General features: G+C 40.1%; 1 protein-coding gene across 1 annotated transcript; it reads left to right on the top strand.

The window, feature by feature from the left end:
- On the top strand, positions 1-25,711 carry LOC145440565 (cytosolic phospholipase A2-like). Its single transcript, XM_080318205.1, is given in 20 exon segments — positions 1-146; positions 2,876-2,920; positions 4,757-4,838; positions 7,091-7,248; positions 8,933-9,046; positions 9,368-9,405; positions 13,784-13,916; positions 13,977-14,113; positions 14,583-14,808; positions 15,862-15,979; positions 16,077-16,213; positions 18,089-18,188; positions 18,270-18,366; positions 21,737-21,863; positions 22,010-22,076; positions 22,079-22,114; positions 22,342-22,523; positions 23,634-23,823; positions 24,148-24,299; positions 25,220-25,711. Coding segments are annotated over 20 exon segments (2,346 nt in total). The 5' UTR covers positions 1-107; the 3' UTR covers positions 25,388-25,711.
- Positions 25,712-26,058: the final 347 nt, after the last annotated feature.

The raw sequence follows: 26,058 nt of genomic DNA, 5'->3' as shown, positions 1-26,058 counted from the left end.
GATGTCTGCAGATCATCATTTTCTAATCTTATTGTTTTACTCTTTCTTCATATTATTCAAAGTTTTACATTTACGTACGAGTTACTTTGCGTCATCTTGGCAACTTCATGCAAGTCAACAATCACAACTGCACCACCACGACAACAGTAAGAAATTTCAGTATTCCAGGAACTTATAATGTATATGAATTTGTACGAGAAACCGCACAGCGCAACTATATCCAATATATATGCAGAGGTAGTTATTGACGAAGAAGCACTACCTATTCAAAATCCGCAAGTCGGTTTTGCCTAGCTTTACTATGTATGGGAGATGTGGTACCGATGGATCAAAAATGGAAAAATGATCTCTGGCCCTCAAATCTTAAGCCGAGAATAGCAGATCTTTTGCTGTCTCAACACTTCGATACAAGCTCTGCCTATCGCGGATATTTACGTGGATATCCGCCATAAAAAAATATTTATATACGTTTAAAATTTGTTGCTCGAGCGTATCATCCTCGGTCCCCACCCGGTGGGTCCAAAGGCACACGACCACGGTACCTATGAGACATACGTTCAAAAACTCAAGTTTGTCAACTTTTTTTGTTGTGTACTATAATCTAAGCTGCAGCAAGCCAAATAACAATGTTTTGTCACCACCTTCAAAAATGAAATAGATTATATCAACACAAATGTTGGCATAAAATCACGTTCGATTTACGCCCAAACTTACAAAATCAATGTCACTTGTCACATACATATTATTCGCAAATCGACATTTTGACTTTCAAATGCCTTGTAACAGCGATTAAACACCACAGGTAACTATGATGTACAGCCTCTATATATGTAGGCGCGTTTCTGTTGTTAAGTAATTATAGTTGGTCCATCTATTTTGCTTGATTTGGCTCTGGTACCATCGGTCCCCCACCCTATAAATATTGTAATTGTATTGAAAACAGTCCACTCGAAGATGATATTGATTCAAAAAATATGTGACATTATATACCCTGATACAAGCCCTATACTTCAAACCAAAAATAATGGCTGGTTTGTTAGTCTGGAAGGTGATATAGAAAAATGTATATGTCGATCTAAATTTACTTCACAAACCCCATAACTCACGCAGGTCGAAGTTTTGTGCATGTAAGGAAAGATTCTGCCAGCATCCCATTGTTGACAAATTCGCGTAGTGTAATCATGGGATTATCACAGAGAATTCTACAAGTATTTTCGGTGTGAGTGTTTCATAGTTACCACATCCTCCCTACCTACGCAAGTGGTTATGTTTCGATTTTGTAACGATTTTGTGACTGAATTTGCGACAACATCTGAATGAAATATCCTCTCTCTCTCTCACGTTAACTAAATGTATTTTAATGCTCGTAGCTATTTGTATAACCATTAGTCATTTTGCGTTAGTCGGGAAGATACATCTTACGATCTCGAAAGTATCCTTCAGTCTGCAATCCTTCGACAAAATATTATTTTTCATACTGCATACTTCGGTTTCTACTTACACTCAACTCCTACATATGATTTGTGATGATACCGCTGGTTGCGGGCAATTAGATCAGCAATGGAATTGTGAATATTGTGATGGTACGTCGCGTGCGGTGGCGTACACAGAAGAGATGGGAGTTTGAAATCGAAACCCCAACCTACTGCAATACAAATTTTATCTCCAGTATTTAGATTATTATTTCTAATTGAGCAATTGGTATCACGCTGTTGCGTTTCGACCGAATATTACGATTACACTTTCCGAGGTGATATAAATATTCATAATCATAGTTTCGTTGTTTGTGAAAATTAGACTACTCCAAGTTCGTTGTTTGTGAAAATTAGACTACTCCAAGTCGCTTCGTCACCTTCCTGTCTGTTCATTGAATCACATTTTTTGTGGTGTAGGCCTATTGAACTGATCAAATTGCTAATAAACCAATGATGATGAAGATGAATGTTTTGATGATTTCGCGATCTTATCACTCTGCTCACGCAGAGTGTGTACCAGTAATCTACAATAATGCATTAGATGTGTATTGCGACAGATGTTTGTGTTTATGAATAGCCGAAAATGTGGCGTTTCGCGGAAATCCTGCAGCTCATGGTAACATGTGTTCCGTGGCTCGTGGGTTAGCATAGCTGCACCAGTGCTCTAATTGTAATTGAATATAAAGGAACGGCATTTCTTCTAATTCTAGACGTGATCTTCAATGCTGACTGCTTTGACCATCTTTGAGCGTGTACGTGATAAAACGTTCATTGAACGACTACCAGATCCAAAGAAGGATTCCCTAACACGAATTTATCATTCGCGTATCGTTTAGCCAGCACCGTCAGCACTTGCTTTGTCGTTAGAAATTCTAACGTCAATCGTCGCTTTTTTCCTGTGCTTGACTTGTTTGCGCACGCGTTATTCGACCTATCAAACATGTGCACAGTGCATCGCATAGGGTATAATCGACTATCATTTGAATGCCCTTAGTGTGAATCGTGGCAATTGATACAAACGACATTATCAGAATAGTGTGTCGATTCACAGGAAGCAATCATGACACCATTCATTTCACCGTCGATACATTCAACAAAATAGGTGGTAGTATTACAAGCATTTCTTATTTGAGACATATAGTGTGGATCTATGAAATTCACGTCGTAATTCCTTCAGTAATATTTGGGAATCCTATACTGAAGTAATACTTCTCAATTATTCAACGGAATGGTCTTACTTATTAGTTTTATTGGAACACATTATAGCTCTTGACACGCCTCAAGCGTAACCTATTTCTAATTTGAGTTTCAATGACTGTCGGATCTATTTCCGTTTTCATAGCGAATGGAGATTACTCATCTTCTATGTATTCTACTAAAAGCAGTAACTTTCATCACAGAACACGCCATTGAAAGGAAAAGCCGATCCGTTCCAGTTCTTCGAGGTGATGCATTGTTTTGGGCAAATGACCTGTACGATAGCAACTCGCTTCTCTTACTAATGACGATAATCGACTGGTTATTGGCTGTGTAACTAGTAACAGCGCTCGTTAAATATTACGTAACTCCGTGGCCACCAGTTTCCCTTTCTAAACGGACGACGCGTACCGCGTGTAGGCAATGAAACACCGGAATCCTAAATAACATTGTTATACGTTATGAGTAATACGCCTCGCATGAATGTGACCAGAAGCCATGTGCCAATTAGTATAAATTAACGCAGCACACATAAGCCTAGTAGGGCGGAGCATGGACCGGAGCCGTATTTGATATCCGGCCGGATATTCTCATTTTTGACCGAAGCCGGTTCGGGGCCGGATCAGTACTTTTTCTGATACGGCCGGAGTCGCATCGGAACCAGATCAGTAATTTTAACTAAGAAATGACAGCCTTACCCTCTTCCACACTCGAATCAATAGTTAAAGTGAAACGCTTATGGAAATAAGCCACATGCCAAGTCCAAGTTGGCATAAATACTATAGATAGGGGTTGGGTTTGGTGTTTGAGTTGTTAATTTCCTATTTGCATTGTTTCAACCAATATTCAATACCATCCTATGCGTAGATAATTATCATCGGAGTTTATCGGGCCGGGTCGCGGTTATTTCTAGAATCTGGCTTTCGGGTCGGACCAGCGCTTTAAAAACAGGATCGGAGTAGGACCAGCGAATTTGTCGATCCGCTCCGCACTAATGCCTAGGCAGCACTGTAGTCAATTCTTCAAACTCACGAAGTTATTTCAAAATAATGTCTTTTATTGGTGGTGGCGAATATTCACCCGCAACTTATACGGTGAAACTTTTGACGGTACGCAACTTAAGTATACACTGGAATATTATTTCATGCTGAAATAGGCAAAAACATTTTCTGCTGACACTTGTCAGCGGTAATCGTCAGCAACAACGGTGGAAATATAACGTAAATCCAGCATCGGGAGTCTTCAACATGTTTTCCGGCGTTCACATTGCCGGAAAGCGTATGTGGCGCATATTGTTGCTCCCTGTAGATCCGTGGGTGGGGATGGGGTCACAGGAGTCACAGATGTCCGTGGCTGAAAATGACTCAAAACACGAATTCTTCTGGAATATATATCAGGGGTTCTGTTTTCGTGTTCCATCCAATGGAATCCAAAAAGGTGGTACTCGCAAACACCCTTCGGATATATGTCTATAGGGATTGGTGCGTTTGAGTTATTTACACTAGTTGGAATGGCTGAGAAAGCTTTATTTGAAACCTGAAAATCCCGTATACCTGACTACACCTCACACTGTGGTGGAAATCTAAAGTCTCCACATATTTGTCCAATGTCGGCTCATGGATTTACAATGTATACTCTTATCGAAAAGAATGTGTATCCACACCCTAAGGGCGGGAAAAGGTGGCACACGAAAACACAACCTAACTCAGAATTATATTGCGGCCGTATACCTTGCATACCATGCATATACCTGTTTACGTTCCTAGGTGCATACATAATTTAGATATAAATGTTGAACTCGATTTATACCGCGGTATAAGCCTGAGGTAGGTTCTGGTTTGGTCTGGAATGGGTGTTTATTCACACACGTATATCAAAGGCGGTACATGGGTGAAAATACACTCTATTTTCGCTTAGAGTGTACAGCTATAGGAATTCCCATTATTTCCACGTTTCCCATGTAATGTGAATGCATGCCAAATAACTTATGCATGCTGTAATCTAAATGCAATATCTAAATAAATATTAAAAATATAAATCTCTAAATGACAATGTGAAATCGCATATATGTTCCAATTGTTCAGGTGATTCACGAGCCATGCTACCTGTTAACGGTGCGGGTGATACGAGGGAGAGGAATCACGAAAGGGAGCCTTGGAGACTTCTGTGAGTGTTAACCGTGGTGTTTGCTACGAGTTTGGTCGCTACCGTCGAGTCACAAGTCAGTTAGAGTCATAGCAAATTTCCTACATGACTCTATAGCAGACTTGGACCACTAGATAATTCTAGAATCATTTCACAAAATAGATTATACTTTGATTACTGACATTTCGCTGTCATTAGTCAAATTTGACAACTAGAATTATTTAGTTGCAAAGTCTGTTTGCACGAAGATATTTTGATTGCAAGCAGCACCAGTATCTTTGCTTACTAGCATTGGCCAAGACTTATCGCGAGCACAGTCCTGTACCGTGTAGACTCCGCTAAACTATAACAGTGGTCAACAAAATGAAAAAAAATAATTGGCAGAACATCTAGGAGCCGTTTCTGGGGTTTTCAAGGTTGCTGATTACGAATATCACATTGGTTTTGCCAGATTGGCTCTAGAAAAGAAAATATTTACACCCCTAAAAAGCTTAGAATCACTGTATTTACCCTCGAATATTTCACTTGGTAGGAAGTAAATCTTAGATTTTTTTACTTTTATACTGCACATGCACATAAATGGACAATTGACTATGATGAACACTCATGTCAATCTCAGTTATTCCATCAATATTAACATGACCTGATGCGAGAACTTGATTTGTTAAAAAGCAGTTTATCAAGCCTAAAAATGATACTTTTGCACAATGGAAATATATTTTCTCCTGTATCAATTGGTCTTTCTACCAAGATGAAAGAGGAGTATAAAGCTATCAAGTTTGTCCCTGGAAAGTTTAACTAATATACTCATATGCGTCTCATTTCTTTTCACTTGTAAATGGATAATTTTCCGTGAAGCCAACAAAGTTGGTACGGTATACCTAGTATCCATAACAAATGAGAAGCATAAATCAGGAATCTTTGATGGATCATAGATTCGAATACGGACTGAGGATTACAATCAGACTAGATGACCTTCACGGTCTTATCGATCATTCCTATCTAATACCGAATACTGTGAACGCATATTTTCTGTACCACCATCACTGCCGTTTGTTATGTATTTTGGTTCGATGAAAATAAAGACTCTCTCTCTCTCTTAGGAAAGGTGCTCACTGCATGGAATCTCTTCTGGGATGTAGTAAATATAACTTTTAGGAAGATCACAAAGCACCTAACTACAAACAGTTCGTCAGAGAATTGGTATCTGCATATGGAAACCTTGGAGCAAGCATGACGATTAAATCTAACTTCCTGTTCAGTCATCTTGATATATTTTCTGATAATATTGTTGATACGAGGGAATAGAAAAGGGAAAGGTTCCACCAATACATCAAAACAACAAAATAAATATATCAGTGCAGATACGACGAACATATTATGGCAGATTATTGCTGAAACCAGACAAAAAACTGCATTAAATTGCTTACAACCGAAAATAGTACGAGAACCAATTTTGCATTAAGATAAGTTATTAATCTTATATTCTAATTGATTATTTTGAATTTAAAATAGGTGGTTTCGAAAATGCAGCCCATGAAACTGATTCAATTAATGCAACGTTATTTGAGTATTCAGGTAAATACTTATACGTGATTGAAGTTTATTTATTTACATAATATCCGTAAAAGTCTCCAATTATGATAAATCTAATACCCCGAAATGTAATTCTGTTGATGTATTTCGATTTAAAACAGGCTTCAGCGTGTCAAAATAAAAAGTAGATTGAATTTATAAACTTTATAGTACAACTGAGCCGATTTTTTATCCATTCATTACAGCGAAAATATGAGATTTTAGTGAAAATAACTCCATGGATTATCTCCATAAATAGAGCCAATTTGAAAAAACTAAGGTCATATTCGGAATCAGTGCCCTTCAGAACCCCCAATACCACTCTTACTTTGTCTGCCTAAAAATATGTGTTGACCACTGTAATCTATTTACCAACACATAATCCGTTCAATTTGGACGAATCATGCTTCTCATATATTCATATTGGATCCATTCATTCCGTGCTTTGAGAACATACGGTCTTGCTAAGCAAATCATCCACGTGTGATATTCGCGACGGCTAAATCGAACCTAGACTGCATTCAAAAGGGCGTCGAACGCACCTGATTCCAATGCACACAATTTCTTCATGTCGACTGCATCCGTCTGATGTCGCCAAATTATCACTGCATTATTGCGATATTCGCTTAGAAATATCTACGCAACACTAAAGGTTTCGTGGGATTGCCAATCGATAATCGTACGTCTTCCAATTGCAGTTGATCTTTCCGACTCGTATATTGTCGTGAATGTCCCCGGAAGTCCCGAGGCAACGAAGCGCACGAGGAACGTGAATAATACGCAAACCCCGGAATGGAACGAAATCTTGAAATTCTATATGGCCGCTCGTCCGAAACCAGGCAATATCGTAGCGAAGGTAACGTAACTTGCTCCATACAATATATCCATTCAGGCAATCCATGATGCCTTAAGATACTATTGATTTCTGATTTACCAAAAACAATAACCATCACACTTTGTTGACTAGTAAACATGTATTCACCAGAAGATAAATATAATGGACAAAGGGATTCTGTTTATCCGTCCTTTTCAGCCAGCTGCATCTAATACCTTCACCAGATATAGACTTTGGTATGTCCAATAGGTACATATAAATTAATAAATGAACAGGCACAGTGCCAAACGACTCAGTTGACGATATGAACCCCTCACATACAAACCAGAATTTAGTGCATTGATGGCGATGGTGTAGGGCAGTGGTTCCCAACCTTTTTCGACTCATCGCCCCCTTTTGAAGCTCCACACAGATCATCGCCTCCCAAATATTGGGAACCGAAAAGTAGCACTTCGTCATCCCTACCCCCTCCGAAAAAAAACGTTGGTCTTTGGCCCCATAGGGTGATGAGCCAAACCCCAGACCCCTCAGCCAGTGGGCTTTTTGTCGCTACATATCAGCTATACCCTATTTCATGTACTGTTTGGTGAGTCAACGTATTTAGCCTAAACGCGCCAAGCGCGACAAATTTATATAATTCATGTTTGAATCGGTCAATATGGTCGATGTGGTATGTTGGAAAATGTAGTACCCCTGAATAATAATTAAACATCTTCGGGTGGAATCGTTGTTATATTGACTTCTTCACATGATGCTATTTCATGACCTCCTCCTATCTGCTATGTCAGAAGATATGGAAATCGTCAAAACGTACCAAAGTAAAAGAAGTACATGATTTCATATTGGTATTTCTTTACTGGCAAATAATTTTTTCCTCGCCGGATGGCATTTTTCCTGTAGGGTTAAGGTCGCCAGGACAGGAACATTCGACGCCAGCGAATGAGGCGCGAATGGACAATTAAACATATTGTATATGTATGGAAGTTTTCGGTCAGCACAAGGGCATTCCTTTTCGGCCAAGGTCTTTTCGCTGCTGGTCGTTCTGGCACACTTCTCGGAGTCGCATGTTACATGGCCTCTAACTTCATATGTCTTGGTGTGTCGTGGCGCAGTAATGGCCGACGCCAAAGTCTCCCATTTCCATAAATCATGCGTATTTTTGTTGGGTGAAGGGGACCCCAACATCAAGATACATGAAAATATTAAGTCCCACCAAGTGCGAAAATTTTTTGAAAAAGTCACATGAATTTCTAAAAAATTACTCTATCATTCATGTTAATTCACGAAATAATTTTGGGCTTCCTTGGTTTCGGGCCCCCACCCCCAATTGGGGGGTTTGTGATGCGGAAGTTACGGTCCCGACTCCAATAAAGTCGTTTTAACGCGCCGTCGCCCCCCTATCGCCCCCTTCGTTGTTTTCGCCCCCTATCGCCCCCTTCGTCCGTTTTCGCCCCCCCTATCACCCCCTTCGTTGTTTTCGCCCCCTATCGCCCCCTTTGTCCGTTTTCGCCCCCTATCGCCCCTTCGGTATTTTCGCCTCGCTAGACCGCCAAATCGCCCACGTTGGGAACCACTGGTGTAGGGTGTCTCTGGTCTGTGTTTTTCGCTTACGCGTACTGAGCACCCAACTATCCGAGCACCCTGTACAGTCGGTTTATAGTCGTTACGCAATCAATAATTGCGTGTAATGTTGCTGCTGTTACAGATTACTCTTATGGACGCCAACTACACATTTGACGGGAGCTTGGGTAGCGTCGAATATGATATCAGCAATATAACGGAAGACCTCACGCTTTCGGAGACTTTCCAATTTTCATCGGTAGGGTGTTATGATTAGTAGTAATAACATTATAGTAAAAACAGCATGGTTTGGAATAGTGAGTCCGCTGCCTTTCATTGACATTGTGCTTTGCATTTACAGTATTGAAATGTCTAATAATTACTTTTTGACTTCAAGATAATTACGATCGTATCGTCGGTACCAGTCGGTAACGATACAACCATTAAATCATAATATATCAACTATAAAAAGTTTCATATAAAATTGCAGTAAGTCCTTCCGACTGATGTCGGGAGTTAATTATGTCATAATCAATGCGCCAGCCGACACCAGATTTTAAGACTGCATCATTTGTTTTAGGTGCGCGAAGTTGATTTTGAATTCACATTGGAAAAGATGTAAGTATATTGAATATATTTCCTAAAAATTCATAATTTTTAACTTGGTGATTTTGTAAAAAAAATATGATGACTATCGGGATTTTCACTATACTATCAATATGAGGATCAGGAATGGTGCTGATTTCCTAATCATAATTTATAACAGTATACGATTGAACGATACCAAGAATTAGGCAATTTTATGAAGTTGATTTATTGAAGTTAGTTTCAATTGTAATGTTATTTCAACTATTTTAAGTCAAAGCACCACGGGATCCATTAAACCATGCAACATATTTACATATGGCGAAATCACTGAAACTGTAAGGCGATGACCTGACTCCCTTATATCATGTTATTTATATATTGTGCAGTGTGCCGTGCGCATGCAAAGTCAAGCTTATCTTATCAATATGGCATTGTATTATCACATTATCAGACGTGTACAAACTATTGGATTTTCAAAATCCGCAACTATAGAAAGAGTACTAGAGCTACTCTCCGGCGGCAAGGTCATCTTTATCGGGGCTCAGTTTCGTAAATTCCCAGTCCTCTACATATCATATTTATGGATTGCGTAAAAGAAGAGCAAGCGAATCTGTAGACTGGATGTCCTTACTCTTTAATACGGCTCTTCAAGATCCAACTCGAATTACGTAGCAAGGCTCCTGGTAGTCAACACGTACCACAACCAAATCCACACTTGTATATCCTTCATTATATTCGTTGACTAAAGCCAAGGCGCAGAATATTCTTATTGCAATGGAAACACGGAAGTGATACGGCGAACTAAAAGTTACACAAAAACAGAATCAATACTAGCCTACTGCGTCCTATCTAACAATGTTAATATTACCAATCTATTCCGGCAACAATCCTACACTAACATCATTGATCCTAATTACTAGTTGTGCCTGTAGAAAGGTAAACAATTACTAAATATGCTAATTAAATAAGAAACACAGCAGACCAAGAGCATGGCTTACATCAGGATCACACGCATGGCTTGGTACATCTAAACAACGATGGTACGCTATCGTTACAGTCCTAAAGCGAATCATTGTTCGGAATATTTAAATGAATTTATATATTTGTGAGATAAAGCCAATCAACTGCATCCGATAAACTAGAGACACCAGTGTTACTTCAACTTGATGCTGGTAACGAAGACGCAACAGATTATTATCCTTATTGTAGCAACAACACTGATCCCTTATATAGTAGACTATAGAGCAGTGATTCCCAACCGGTGTGGAATTCGCCACCTGTGGTGAATTCAAGGGTTTTTGGTGATAAACTGGCGGACTTGGAAACACTGTATATACATGAGTACGGAGTCATAACACCACAATCACGGTTATACCAGTTGAGTGCTATCGTCTGCATGCGTCGCTAACTTTACGGCGTGTTGTACACAAAAACTCACTTTGCATCGCGGATAAGCAATATTGGGGTCATAGACACGTTTAGCATACGAGCGGCATGACGTGCAATAAAGCTATCGTAGAATTTTACGGGTTACCGGTGCACAAGAAGCTTAAGGTTGATTTAAAAGGCGATTCATTGTGTCTACTGTCAGACGTCGCAGATAGTTTGTGTCTTTATAGGTGCTCCAAAATAAGCAAATGGATCGTCCGTGACACCCGGCATATCACTCTAGTGAAGTTATGATACAACGTAATAACTAATGTTAAAAGAGAATAGGACAATAGTAAACTCGACCTCGGGATCCGGATTCTCGGAAAAATGATGAGCAACTGGCACAATATCGGTTTTTCTTGATACGATTCGTCACTATTAATCCTGGGGCGTCTTAACTTGTAGCAATAAAAAGTCGATACCAAACAAATCTTACCAATCATTATTGATGAGAGCAATAAGGCAGTGCTAAGGGTTGGATCAAGGTATTTTAGGTTTTTGGGATTGAAAAATCTGAAAAAATCAGAATTGGAGAATGAAGAAAATAAGGGCGGGAACCACTGCTATATAGCAGGAGTGTCCAACTTAAATTGCGTCGTGGGCCTGATTCAAATCTTCTAATCGCTCACGGGCCAGACCAGTCAACTGATACCAATTTGTTACCTCGTGCCCTTGCTTTTCGCTTGAATACTTTATTATCTAGCATATTATATTGTACCGCGGATCATAGGGATTTTAGTCTAGCAAGTAGCAACACCTTATTCACGAACAATGGAATTGGCAAAAATTCGATGATTAGCTAGTTAAACACAGTAATGAACTGTTAAAACAACGGTGCTAACCACAATATTCTCCACGTAAACTGCATATAACGGTTCCGCATTGGCGTTTTCGCTTCTTTCTATTACCACTTTCTGTTGGATTTCCCGATAAAACTGCGAAATGAGTGGGCACTTTTTGCTCCCTCCAAATCGGGTGGCAATGTTGCTTGTGGTCACTAGAACGAAATCACAACACCGCAGTCGGTTGTTAATAATTTGGCCTATGAACATGCACGACATTTGCTGTCTAGACCAGTGGTTCTCAACCTTTTTCACCTCGCGGACCAGTAAAATTTCAAAAAATATTTGGCGGATCGGGGGACTTTTAAAAATTGAAATTAACTCAAAATGTAATGTATTCAACAGTTTTTGCGAGCATATGGTCCTAGAGAGTGGCATTTAGAAAGTTTTGATCGTACTTAATTATGTTCGTGATGGTATACATATGATTTTACGGTAGTGATTCTGCTGAGTCGAGGTAAAATCGCTTCGCCCAGATAAACGTGCTACCGCCGAAAGTCGTTTAAAGTCTTTCGCGCTGAAGGCCGTGGATTTACCCGACCACAATAATTCGAATAAGATTCTTCTCTTCGACAATAGCGAGAGAAGAATTGTTACGGAGTCAAAACAAGCACTTTGTCGTGGTACCTTGATTATTGCCCACTGCCACCAGAAATAGGCTACTACGAATACAATGCATCGCATGAAAACACCTGACAACAGCTATGCCTGGCCAGGCCATCCGTAAATTCAGGGCCAAAAATGCACTTCGTCAGTTCAAAAAAACATTGATCTTGGGCCACCCATAGGGTGATAAACCAAATTTCTGGGGGTTTCCCCAATGACTCCACACTCACAGTTGTATGGATGTTTTCACCAGTACTTGTGAGCACATTCATTCTACTCATACTCTGCCTATAGGCAGAGAGTCTAGGTCACCTAATCGCACCGAGCGTGAAAATTTTCTATAATTCGCGACTGAATCGGTCAATAGTATTGATAATTGCATACATATTGCCATATTTTTTTTTTATCCTTTCAGAATTATCAAATGTTTCGATAGAGCTGAGTGAGGTGTTGCTTTCGAAAATTTAGGGCGTGTAATTATTTATTAAACATATCCGGGAGGGCCTTTTATTATTTCGTGGCCTGTTATATGAAGAATAGATATTGAAATCGAGTTCTAAGCTAAAAGACACACGCGATTCCAAATTGCTATTTCTTCTATAAAATAATTTTTTTCTGTGGTATGGCATTTGTCCTGAGGTACACAGATTGCCAGGTCGGCGAGATTCGGCGCCAGACATTTAGGCGAAGTTTTCGGTCAACAAAGGACTTAGGCAAAGGTTTTCTAGCTGCCGAATTTTTGGAACACGTTTAGGAGTCCGATGTCATTCTGAACTTCATTATGTGTTGGTGCGTCGTGGAGCGGTAATGGATTACGCTAAAATGCTTATTTCTATAAATCATGTGTATTTCTTAGAGGAAGGGCACCCAATAATGAATACATTTTGTGATACTAAATGGCGCAAAGCGAGCATTTTTTAAAGTAGTAGAATGTGTCAAAAGTTACTATATAAGTTATGTTCATTCACGAAATAATTTTGGACCCCTTCAAACACGTTCCCGCTCCAATTGGGGGGGGGTGCGGCAGTTACTGTCCCGCACAAAATGAATTTATCGAAAACGAATGATTGCGCGAACTGCTCGATTTGGTGAATGAGCTCATGCTAATCGCTTACATGTCGTCAAATGACGCGGCGGCTTGAACTTGAAGTCAAATCGAACATCTTTCCAGACCTAATATATGCAACCTCACGAAGCTCTGAATCAGTTTAAAATTTGAAGTTTTATTTATTTTATCGACGGCTCGTCCTTCAACATATTTCATCTTGAAATTAACGTATAAAATTGTAATATACCTGGCGGACCGGCACCGGTCCGCGGACGGGCGGTTGAGAACCACTGGTCTATACTCTAGTCTGGATGATTATTGGATTGAGGTATTTCGTACAAAAATATCTCAGAATTTTCTACGTGGGCGGTGGGCCACATTAAATCGCCTGGCGGGCCGTATATTTCACACCCCTGCTATAGAGCATATGATCCGTCACCGTACGCAATAATTTGATCATATCTTTACCGTATTTACACAGAACAACATCCGACATCCGCTACAGTCTTGCTCTATGTGACGACGAAAAACGTTTCAGAAATGAGCGTAAAGAGCGGGTGCATCTTGCAATGAAAAAGCTGTTCGGATCTTCAGGCCCCAAGACTCTACGAGAAGTGAGACCAGCAGTGGCCAAGTAATAGTGAATGCTGTAATCAAACATTGCCTTCTTTCAGACTCCTTCAGTTGCTATTCTCGGCTCAGGTGGAGGCTTTCGCGCCATGGTCGGTATGTCTGGAGCGATGAAAGCCCTTCAAGACTCTGGCATCTTGGATTGTGCCACTTATGTCGGTGGATTATCAGGATCAAGCTGGTACGATCAGAGTCAGGAGAAATCCATTTTAGAGCTTACTTTACGACGCGAACATAGATGGGTTAGGTTCACGCCGAACTGCATTAAGATTTGGGAAACTATAGAGCAACATACTGCTAATATAATTATAATGGAATTTTCAAATTGTTTCCATATTTTCATCTAAAATCTGGTTTTCCGCCAATGCTACAGAAAAACGGTACAGTGCGAAACAAGCCAATCTTGGTGCAGCCTACATACATTTGCCAATCTAATGCTTGCTAACTGAAGTCTAATTTGGAAAAAAGCTGTTTACCTATAATTCTAGTGCTAGTCTAATTTGGAAAAGCACAAAATTTTCTAGCTATTGAACGGTGCTTGCCCCCACCTGAATATATAAGATACTTGATATTTACGACATTTACTTTCGTCGATAATTTGCGGGGTATGCTATCACAGCCCGGTCGACTCGCAACATCAATACTTGCAGGTATCTCAGTACGCTCTACGCACACCGTGACTTTCCAGTACACGGAGTGAGCCCATCGAACAGTGAAATTCGCCATAATATCGACTCGAGTCCGTTTTGGCTTCTGCGTCCGGATATTTTCGTGAAATGCCACAGAAGAATGAGACAGAAAAGAAAGCAAGGACAACCCGTGACGTTTACGGACTTGTTTGGGATGCTGATTGCAGAAACGCTTCTTGGCCCGGAGGTAAGATACCATATCACGCTCTTAATTGCAGTCGACCATACGCGTTCATAAGGGATCGGTAGACTGAGGCTTGAGACACGGACTTATATCACTTCACTATACTTAAGGTTGCATTTAAAACAAATGGTTGTTTATCAAGACTTTTTTTAAAACATGTTGTTTTGAAAAAAAAGGTGTTTTTTTAAATTGTTTAATTATGCCATAATTGTGTAAATACTTTACAAAGAACATGTTGCATGAGCCTACAAACGATTATCACCATATATAGCCACATATACGATATGGGATGTTTGGAACCTTCATAACAATCTTTTCCAAAAGAGCTATATTTACCCCATATTTTAAATTGTCAACGTCAATCCCCTAGGACACCACTATTGAATATTCATGACGCCATGGCTTAAAAAAAACAATAAAAAACATGTTTCAAAGAAGGGCATTGTTTTAAACATGCTTGTTTTAAATACAACCCAAATATACTACGGCTGGCAAAAATCGAGAACAGCAGTAATTCAATTCTGACTCGTACATTCGGCTTCAAGTCGACTCGATTATTCGTGCATCACTCCTCGTGACGTTATAACGGTCTGAATATGTGGAGGTTTCAAATATATACCTTTTTATTACCACGAAGAATGTAAGGCAAGTCCTACATATATCACATTGAAGGTAATATGGTACTTTTACTGTCATTTATCCAATTACACCTGAGAATGCTGTGGTTAATGACGACTGCACAGAAACGTCATTTCCGCTTACGTGCGTATAGCTTGTACTACAATTGTTCTTATGCTGAGCTGACGATCAATCTGGATTTAAATCCGTCCGCAGTGAAGATATTGCCGAAACTATAATTTTGGTTGCTAAATTGTCTCTTAGTAGCAAGGAGCGAACAATCATCTCTCCCTGCTTACTCGGATCATTTCGAAATAATACTCGATTCAGTCAGGAGTACTCGAATCATGGTACCCAGCTCTGCTACACAAGATTACATATCAATAACTGCCAAGGTTTTCTCGGCCGAAAAATATTCAGATGTCTTCTTGTGTTTAGAAAATGGATTGCAGCAAACTCTCGGATATGCAATTAAAAATAAAGGAAGGACGGGCGCCGATGCCAATACTCACTTGCTTGCGCGTCAAATCTAGTATCTCGGCAATGTCGTTTCATGGTAATTATAAGTTTACACGACTCACACAATTGACGTTGATTACCTATGTGCGTGCTGGGAGATTCTAACTGGTTTCAATCTTTCCCTTGCTCCTCAGAATGGATTGAATTCACTCCGTACGAAATTGGCGCGGCCAAATACGGCTCGTTTCTGAAGACTGAAGATTTCGGTAGCAAATTTTATAAAGGAGTGATCGTGAAGAAGTTTGATGAAAGTCCCCTGCATTTTTTACAGGTAATGGTGGCTTTGTTCGCAGCAAGAGAGATCTATTATACTTTGATTTAAAAGTAATCCGAGAACAGAAATTATATTAGTAAACTGAGCTTTCAAAATACATACGAACTCCATAAATGGCAGTTGAACAGAATGGGTATAGGCCATAGGGTCGCATACATGATGTTGTGCCCAGAGGTGGTCAGTAACGAAGTACTTCTACTTTTCGAAGTACTCAAGTAGTTTTCCTCTACTTCTGGTACTTACTCAAGTAGATATGATTTTCGCTACTTCTACTTCTACTTTGTAATATTTTGTGATCAACTTACTTACTTTTCGCTATTTTCAGTTTGTCAAGTAGAAGTAGTTCAATCTTCCAATCAGGAAGATAGCCTGAGGAATTTCGGGGCTGTTTTCATGGAGTATCAACATTTAATTTTCAAAAAAGTTTAGTAAGGCCCTGAATTTTCGTCGCGCGTCGCGCGCAGTGCTGGATACGGAGTGACCAGTATGATTTCACGAAAGTATCGGTGAATATAATTTAGGTAGAGGGTTGACGTGGTTCCGTTCACACCACGGTGTCACCCTTCGTCTATATCAAATAATTCGTCACAGTATATATGTCTCATCATAACGCTTGAAACTTATGTTTCGCAATCTAGCATTTACTTGTCATATCGTAATCTAGCATGTCCATGTCCATGGCGTGTCCAAATCTGGAAAAGTGGACTCTGAATTTTTTTTTAGTTTTAGAGCTGTTTTAGCATGCCACCTTTGAAACTTTTTGGACTAAAAACATGAAATACATGTTCTGCTTTTAGAAGTAATATTTATGTTTAACTTTCAATTCCCAGTATCATATACTTTGAGTTATAATTATTATCAGTTCTTTTGTCCGGATAACAGATATGTATGAGTATAAAAGCAAGTGTAGTAATGCCTTTAATTTCTGGAAATAAAGCTACACAATATGGCATTTTTACGGTCCACCATATTTTCATTAACGTTTACTAATCTCGCAAAGTGTTTACACCGTATCCTATACAACTTCTCCGTATTGCTCTTCGACTAAAATACGGGCCTTATATTATGGAGAATGGCGCCATACCATGCTATTTTCTAAAACGTGCTGTTCGAGAAAACAGAGGATTAGCATCGCATTTCCATATAAATACTATCATTTTCATCGCAAGATGTGGACGAATACTTATGCTATCGAAAATTGGATACCTGTTGGTATGCATCAATATGAATCAAGCTCGTCACCTATCGCATAGCTCAATTTGCCCCTTTTTACAATCCATGTGAACGAATTAGGATCGTTTTAATAACTACTTACTTACTTGAGTACTTTTAAAGTCAGTCAATTCTACTTCTACTTCAAGTAGTTTTAGGTTGCTTATGGAAGTAGTACTTCTACTCGTACTTGAGTAGATTTTTTCGTCGCTACTTCTACTTCTACTTGAGTAGATTTCTTGACTAATTTGACCACCTATGGTGGTGCCATCTTACAATATTAATTCGAAGACGAGATTCCTGAGTAGCCTATATGATATTGCTAGAAGTGGATTTATAAACGCATGTACAATAATGACCAATGGTAAACGAGCTCCAAGACAACCACATCGCATTGAAATATCCGAATATTGGGGATTTGATGAATGACAGACAGCTAGGAGATTCGTGTTAAAGTTAACCATCGTCCCGAAATCAGAGTTTCATTTAAGAAGTGTAGGCCTAACTAACGTTAGTTCGATCAGATGCAGACGAGTGGTTAAGATTCGATCAAAATGAGATTATGAACAGGTCCAGCTAGTCTGATATTCAACAGTTTAGCAGTTTATATCCTCCGTAGTATTAGATAATCCTGATCGCTGTGTATATTGCCTCGTATAGGGAATCTGGGGAAGCGCCTTTTCCATACTCTTCAAAAGGCTACTGAATCCGTCTCCTCCACTTTCGCAAGACGAGAAGGAGCGTCTTGACGCAGAGTTGGGTATGTTATCGACACTTCTATGACACGCTTTTTTCACAGTTTTGTTACGTGTAATCCCCATGTACCCCACTATTGTGACAGACGATATCGCAGCTTCAGATGGCGAGTCTCCGTTAGAAAATGGTTCTGAAGACGAGTGTGAGAGTGATAGCGACGAGGAGGACGTGGACGTCAACGGGTATGAGAGCATTTCTGTTTGCCGATTACGTATTTGAATCACCAGGGAGTTACACCTGCCTAGGTCATAGCCTACTTTTATAACCTACTTGATTTTTAAAAAAGCGCAACCAGAACTTGAACTAATCAGTTTTCGAATCTCGTAACATGAACTAAAGCTGCATCGACCGTTAAAATCCTCAACTAACTAAATAAGTAAACAACTAAAACACAGCAAACTATATTCAATTCCAAAGCAGCTTTTTATTTTATCGGAATAGGATCGGCTTTCCAATTAACCTCCGTCCAAGTTGGAAATTGGAGCGGTTTCATCTCCCTACACCAGTGGTCTAGAACAGTGCTCTTCAACCGGGGTTGTCGTACACCCTAGGGTGTACCAGAATTTGCAAAGGCTGTACCACTCGGAAGGGGTGTACAGGGGTGTACCAGATCCGAATTACTATGAGCCGATGGCTAGCTATCACAAAGGCAGGTTTATGGGCCAGTACAGGTGAACGCACAGGTTAATGAGCAATATGGTACGATGTTATCTCAGTGTAATACTGCACACCGCCTGATTGTGATGTCATAAGCAAATATTTCTCCTATTCATTTAGCCGTCGGCAATAGACCAATGGTTCCGTTCGGTGTTGGAAAGTATACAGTTAACAAACATGTGTGCAGCTAGTCCAAGGGTCGGCAACCTACGGCCCGCGGGCCGGATCCGGCCCGCCAAGCGAAATCGTCCGGCCCGCGACAAAATAGTTAGTTATCATAAGAATACGGCTCGCCGTTTCATAATGAGTTTCAATCTGCAGTGCAGCGCTGCATGAAAAAATGCGGCATTGCTACGATATGATAGTAGCCTACATCGTATTAGTCTATTGTTACGCCATAAAACGAAGGTGGTAGAAGTAGGAGATGGAGAACCGAAGTGAGCGTAAAATATAGTACTAAGAAAAATTCCGGCCCGCCAAAAAGTTGTACACCCGAAATTTGGCCCGCGACTGACAAAAGGTTGCCGACCCCTGAGCTAGTCATTTGTCTTTTAGTGATAGTGAGGGAACCGCCGCGATAGCTCAGACTTCTTGAATCGGTACTTCCTACCCGACGTTAATAAATACCGCAATGCACATAAATGAAGTGACGTAGCCAGCCAGGGTCGAAACAGCTTCCATGTTGAAATCGAAACCCTAAGTTTTAAAATGCCGATTTTATGTCCAATACTTCGCCATACATTTGCAATTTAGTATTTTGTTATTAGTTATGCAAATTAGCGAAAAATAGACTCTGTATAGCGGTATACGATCTGAGGTTACTGACATCTCTTGCAGCCCAAGTGCTACTATCGACTGTGTGTGGTGTGGGGCAGGCCTGATACGTAGTAGGCTGGTGCGCCTGCTATCATCGCTGATCTGAATTACCACTTCTGCAGCAGTAACTTTACCTACTCTCTCCCCAATACTGTCTCATTTAGGTTGATTAACGTTCGTAATGTCATGCTGTTTTTGGGCTGGCACGAAATAAATTCCAATTTGCGTGGCGGGCGGCTTAACTGGCTGCGAATAGACTCTGTGACCAAATACCATTTTATTCAAATCCAAATTTTTTGACGGCAATAACTCCGCTTTTACCGGTTGGAATTGAACCAAATTTGAAGAACATCGTTTTTATAGACAACCTAATACTTTCATGGGTGAACAGAAAAATTTCAAATTTTTCGGTATTTATTTTATATAATAAATAGAAACTTTCTTCTCCCGTAGCAATGCGGCTACCGGTTGGAATTGAACCAAATTTGGTGTGTAGGCTTAAGTTAGGTAGCCTAACAATTTTATCAAGTAGCCTGTACGAGTTGAGAAAAAAAGTCATTTTTGAAGACCCCTAATGAACAGGGGTGTACGAGCTTTGAGCAAACGTTAAAAGGGTGTACCACGTCGAAAAAGGTTGAAGAGCACTGGTCTAGAACCTTTTTCAACCGAATAGCCATATTGGCCTGATATTTTCGATTGTAACTCCCAAACAGCCAACTGTTACGTCACAATTGAACACCCCTGGCGTATTGGTGGCACTATGCACTAATATATGGGATTCGTAGTGTGCGCCGCATTTTCTGCCCACATGGGTAGGTGGAGCCAAACATGGTCACTACAGCAGTACATACACACCGTGTGATACGTCAGTGATGTGGGGCGTGCCCTACACCCACCCCAGGCTACATCACTGTTATTAGTGATGAGTCTCTGTGTTAGCAATGGCTGCAAGAACATCATAAAACGAAGAAATGGTATCACGATTCGCGGCAAATCCCGACGGCACTCGTTTACTAGTTGCCCGGAATCTAGACTGGAACTACTCATTTCCTAAATCAGCAACTCTAACTCAAACTTCTCTAAAAAACAGTGATTATAGTTGACCACCAACTATCTAGATCGGTAGTCTGTATAAACCGGGATTAGGTAGGTAATTTGTTGTAGGACAGCAGTGTATGATCATTGCTTATAAACCGTTCATGGAGTCACTGTCGTTAGCAGACTTCTTGAAAAAATCGAAGCACCTAACTAGTAAGCTTCCGCCATCGGGATCATTGAATCATAGCCGATTAGCCAATCAAAAGTCGTAATTTAAAGCTGGCCAGTTTTTTCGCCATTCCAAAATCGATGGCACGCCCACTCTTCCACAACTATACTTTCAAACGCTTTACGCAAAATCTTAACACCTTTTCTGTGAGCTTCTTACACGATGATTGATGCTTTTCATAAATAATAATGTATTTGAAATGAGATATTATTAGAGCCCGACCGATTATCGGTTCGCCGATAATATCGAGTCGATATCACACTTAGGAAGAATTATCGGTATTGGTCATCGGAATTGAAAATATATCGGCAATTTTCGTGACGTCACAACATGGTGGCACGAAGTCAGAAACCTACAATCCTGGACCGTTAGACTGATAATATTGCTGTATTTCATATAGCTTACAGTGTGACAATAGCTTTAAAGCTGTTGATATAAATGCTCTGCAGTTTTGAACATGCGCCTTTTGAGGTAGATTCTACCTTATTTGGATATCGGCTGAATATATCATTGTTATCGGTGAAGGTGTTAGATATCGGTTTTATCGGTATCGGCCCAAACATCCAATATCGCTTGGACTCTAGATATTATACAAAGCATCATTTTTGATATTTCGAAATTTGGACAACCCTAATGAGCACAGTCATTCATAGGCTGCTTATTCGAATTTCAGCGGCTGGATCGTTTCCAGTAGTAAATAGGCCTACTAAATATTTATATACCTATACTGGATTAATTTGTAAACTTAAAATATAATTTAATAATCATTTATATTAATATATTTAAATTTTTCTCGCTGTATAATGTTGCAGAGACCAAGAAAATGGTGGTTGGTTTTCGCGGCCAAAGTCAAGAGCAGATTCTGACACAGACCGTGATGATGAATCTCAATCCAACACCTGGATTTATCGACTTCTCACTTCCTCCGGCTTGATGAAGGTTTGTACGCATTCAATGCCGCGCAGTGTCCACCCACAGATTTTAATTCCGTGTTTCATGAGTCCGATTCCATCCCTGCTATCCATTGTCTTTCACTGGATTATTACATTACAAAATAACATGGGTAATACGTGTTTTTTTTTCAGAATCGTGGAATACGCACCGGAAGGATATTAAATTTCATGCGAGGTCTTTCACTGAACAATATTCTTCCATTTCGCCATTTTCGTCATCTCAACCAATCGCAGAGGGTGAGTGTGCGCCATGCTCACGAATGATTAACAATAAGCTGTTCGAAAATAGCTTCTTTTTACTGATTACTTGATAAAATGGTTTGGTTGGCTAAAAAACGCTGTACCCACGCACAGTAGACACCGACAAAGATATATACATTGTATACGTTAATTGAGAGCCCAATAAATCGGTGCGATTATTGAACCTCCAAAGGCACCGCGAGAAAAGTGCTATCTTGTTTCAGAGGATGAATTTAGCATGATCGGCGACGCGATGCAATGCTACAAGAAACAAGCTCACCTCGTAGACGCGGGCCTGACGTTCAACAGCCCGTACCCGCCCGTGCTACGTCCACAACGAGGGGTCGACATCATCATCAGTTTTGACTTCAGCGCAAGACAGACCGACGAAAGCAATCCTTTCAAGGTATTGATACCTCTCGAAAATCATATATTCTAAGCTGATGTCGTGCCACGAGTTTTATTTCCATACCTCTAACTGTCTCATTATAACATTCGTCGTTATTGCCACAACGTCTCTATAACGTGGGCTGAGCACAATGATTCGAGTAGGTTACTGGAATCTCAATCGAGTATAATTCTAATGATTCCCATAATGAGTAATGGTTTTGTTCGAGTACTCAAATTGTACCCTCCTTCCCACCAAGAGTTAATATAGCAACGAAAATGATATTCGATACTTTTTTTCAATTATATATAATCTTTAAAACCTCGATTGCTCGTATAGCAGCACACAAAGGGAAAAGCATTGACAGGAACCGGATTGAATCGGCCGGATTTTCTCATTTTTTTGATAGAGCCGGATCAGTACTTTTTACTTCCACCCTCGAATCAGTCATTTAAGTGAAACATTCATGGAAATAAACCACATTCTAAGTCCAAGTTGGCTCAATAACTTCAGATAAGGGTTGGGTTGGATCTTTGAGATTTTAATGACCTGTTGATTGTTTCAAGCAATTTCCAATACCATCCTGTGAGTAAATTATTATTCTTGGAGTTTTTCAGACCGGACCACGGTCATTTCTATAATCCAGCCTATGAGTCGGACCGGATCTTAAAAAAAAAACAGGATTTAAGTAGGACCAGGGAATTTGTCGATCCGCTTCGCACGGGGGGTGGGGAGGGTGGAATGTATAGTACAAAACTGCGGATGTTACTGGAAATGACAAATCTGCGCAGCCGTGACCAATCCGTATCATTAACAAAGTGAAATGAAATAGGCATGGTGGAAGAAATTTCCAAATATCATTAATGCGATGTGAAACTTGGATTGTATTCTATGATGATGCATAGCATATAGATATTTGAACGTTCCACATCATTCGATACTGTTACGACGTCATGATCACTAATACCGGAATAAGCGCGACCCGATTCGAAGCCTAAAACTCGAGTCAGACGCGAATCACTCAGGTACCCGATTTTTCCCCAATCCCATCTATAATCTGAGATTCAATTTTACGGATATCTCTCTCGCCGTAAATATAGGAAGTTTGACTTTCTTCGCCATTTCAAGGAACTACTTCTCGCCGAGAAGTGGGCGCGGATTCACAATGCTCCGTTTCCGAAGATCGACCCCGGCGTGTACGATCCTAAGAAGGGCGTGAGAGAATGCTACGTGTTCCGTGACGAGGATGACGAGAGAGCCCCTATCATCGTGCATTTCCCGCTAATCAACCGAAGTTTCCGCCGCTTCTCCGCTCCAGGTGCGTCCTTCGCATATCATTAGAGCATATTCGGAATGTGGATTATTTGCTCATCAGCGAGTGAATATATTTTCTGTGGTAGTGATCATGATGTTTTATCTGAATATAAAGCCGTCAGAAATTGCCGAAACTGTTAGTCTTTCTTTGTTTTTGCCTTGACAATTTATTAACGTTTGTTATATATTATTGATATATTCTCTATTCACAGTAAAACTGATAAATACACACATAATTCGGGGAGCAACCTGTCCCCGAAGGAAAAATATACCTCTATCGTAGTGGTTTTAACGTGAATTGATTGATCTCAATGTATCTCTCATGCAGGCATACCACGGTCTTCGGAAGACCAAAGCGGTCATTTTAAAATCTACGACGATCCGGACTCCACGTATTCAACTTTCAACTTCCAATACTCGAATGAGTCGTTCGACGATCTTCACAAGCTGATGGAGTACAATACTCTGATTAACATAGAAGTAGGTGTTTTCTCAGCGTCTCACCGTTGTGAATGAATGGTTTTTACACGCACAAGTGTTCAAACGAGCGGTCCCTATCTAAGGTTCAAGTCTATTTTCGCTAGTGAAAATCGTGAGGCACTAACCATCAAAAACGTGCTTCAATAAGATAGAAACCTAATTGAACGCGACATAATGCAATGATACTCAACTATTTATCGAAGGAGCAGAAGCACAAGTTTAAACGTCGGGATCATAACAAACGTCAGTGGCGAACAGTATAGTGCCAGATATACCGATCTCGCCTTCCGACACATATGCCACCTCTTTTTGTCACCTGTCCTGTATGAATTTTTTTTTTTTACTTTCGTTCAGCGTGCATGCCTCCTTTTTACATCGCGTAGATCAGGTGGGTGTCAGATTTCAAAGACTACTCCGAGTCGTTTCGACACCGTCCTGTCGGTCATTGTATCGCGACCTTGTAATTTATTGGAATGACGAAATTGATTAAATTGACTTGAATTGAAATATTCCAATTGAGTTGACCGAACAATATTTCTCAAAAATCCGCAAATCCAATCCGAATCCGACCGCATACTCTAATCGGATGAAGATAGATATCGGTAGACTTTCTTATAAATTGAATCAATTTTTCCTCATATTTGTGTTGCGATTCATAAATGCGTCCTTGGTTCTGTTTCTATAATCTCATTCATTTCGTGTGGCTGAGACTTGACTATACGACCGTGATTTTAAGAACGTTGTGAGTGGTTTATGGGTGGACATGACAAGTTCGATATTATTAAGTGGAACGAAAGTCTATAAACCACATAAATTCTGAAATATAGTGCTGTATTCTAATTTTATGTACGACACAAATGACAGATTACAAACGTCTATTTATACTTCAGTCAATTATTGGATTATTTTATTTCTTCCAGACGATCAAGGACCAGATAGTCAACACGATTGAGCTACGCAGAAAGTCAAAGGTCAAAGGGGTTCTCACCCGGGACGATATAAATGCGTCGTCTCGACATCTTACTGATATGGGAAGAGAAATGTTGCAGAGAGAGTTGGGAGAAAAGAATTTAGTTACGCTCGATTAACTTTCACAAACGCACTTGTATGATTGTAATGTAGAATGTATATAGGAAATTATGGTGCTTACTGCTTAAGGATATCCCTGTTACTGCTTAGCGACAATTGCCCTGTGCACCTTATCGAATTATTGTAAGTATATACGCTCGATTACCCTATACTTCATTGCAGTTTCCTCTCAGTTTATCATACTTATCTCGAGCTTATAAATCATACGTGCCTACGTGCATATGCATGCCTTACTACGTCCACACGTCCAAGCGTCATTTGGATTAAAATGTTTTGTTAGATTTATACCTTGGTGTAAGTCTGATGAAGGTCCTGGTTTCGTGCACCACGGCTGTATATTCGCACACGTATATCACGGGTGAGGCACGGGTGTTAATACACACTTTCGCAGGGTTGGGATGACTCGAGTCATCTTTTTCGCATGACTTGACTCGGAGTATCAGAAATGGGGATTGACTCGTGACTCGGATCAAAATTCACGAGTCAATTTCAAGTCATCAAGTAATCGTTGTCGATAACAATCACCGTATCTTGAATATGTTCGGATTGTTCGCGAAACGCTGGTGTAACCCGTGAAAGCGACCAATCATTCAATGATCGTGCGTTTCACTGAGCCTTGATTGTTCTCTCACAAATGAATTGACCGCAAACGAAGTGATCGATGCTTACA

Source organism: Botryllus schlosseri, chromosome 6 (genome assembly GCF_051294905.1).
Source record: "Botryllus schlosseri isolate E-star chromosome 6, Bs_hap1, whole genome shotgun sequence".
Classification (NCBI taxonomy): Eukaryota; Metazoa; Chordata; class Ascidiacea; order Stolidobranchia; family Styelidae; genus Botryllus; species Botryllus schlosseri.
This window is presented reverse-complemented; position numbering and strand designations above follow the sequence as displayed.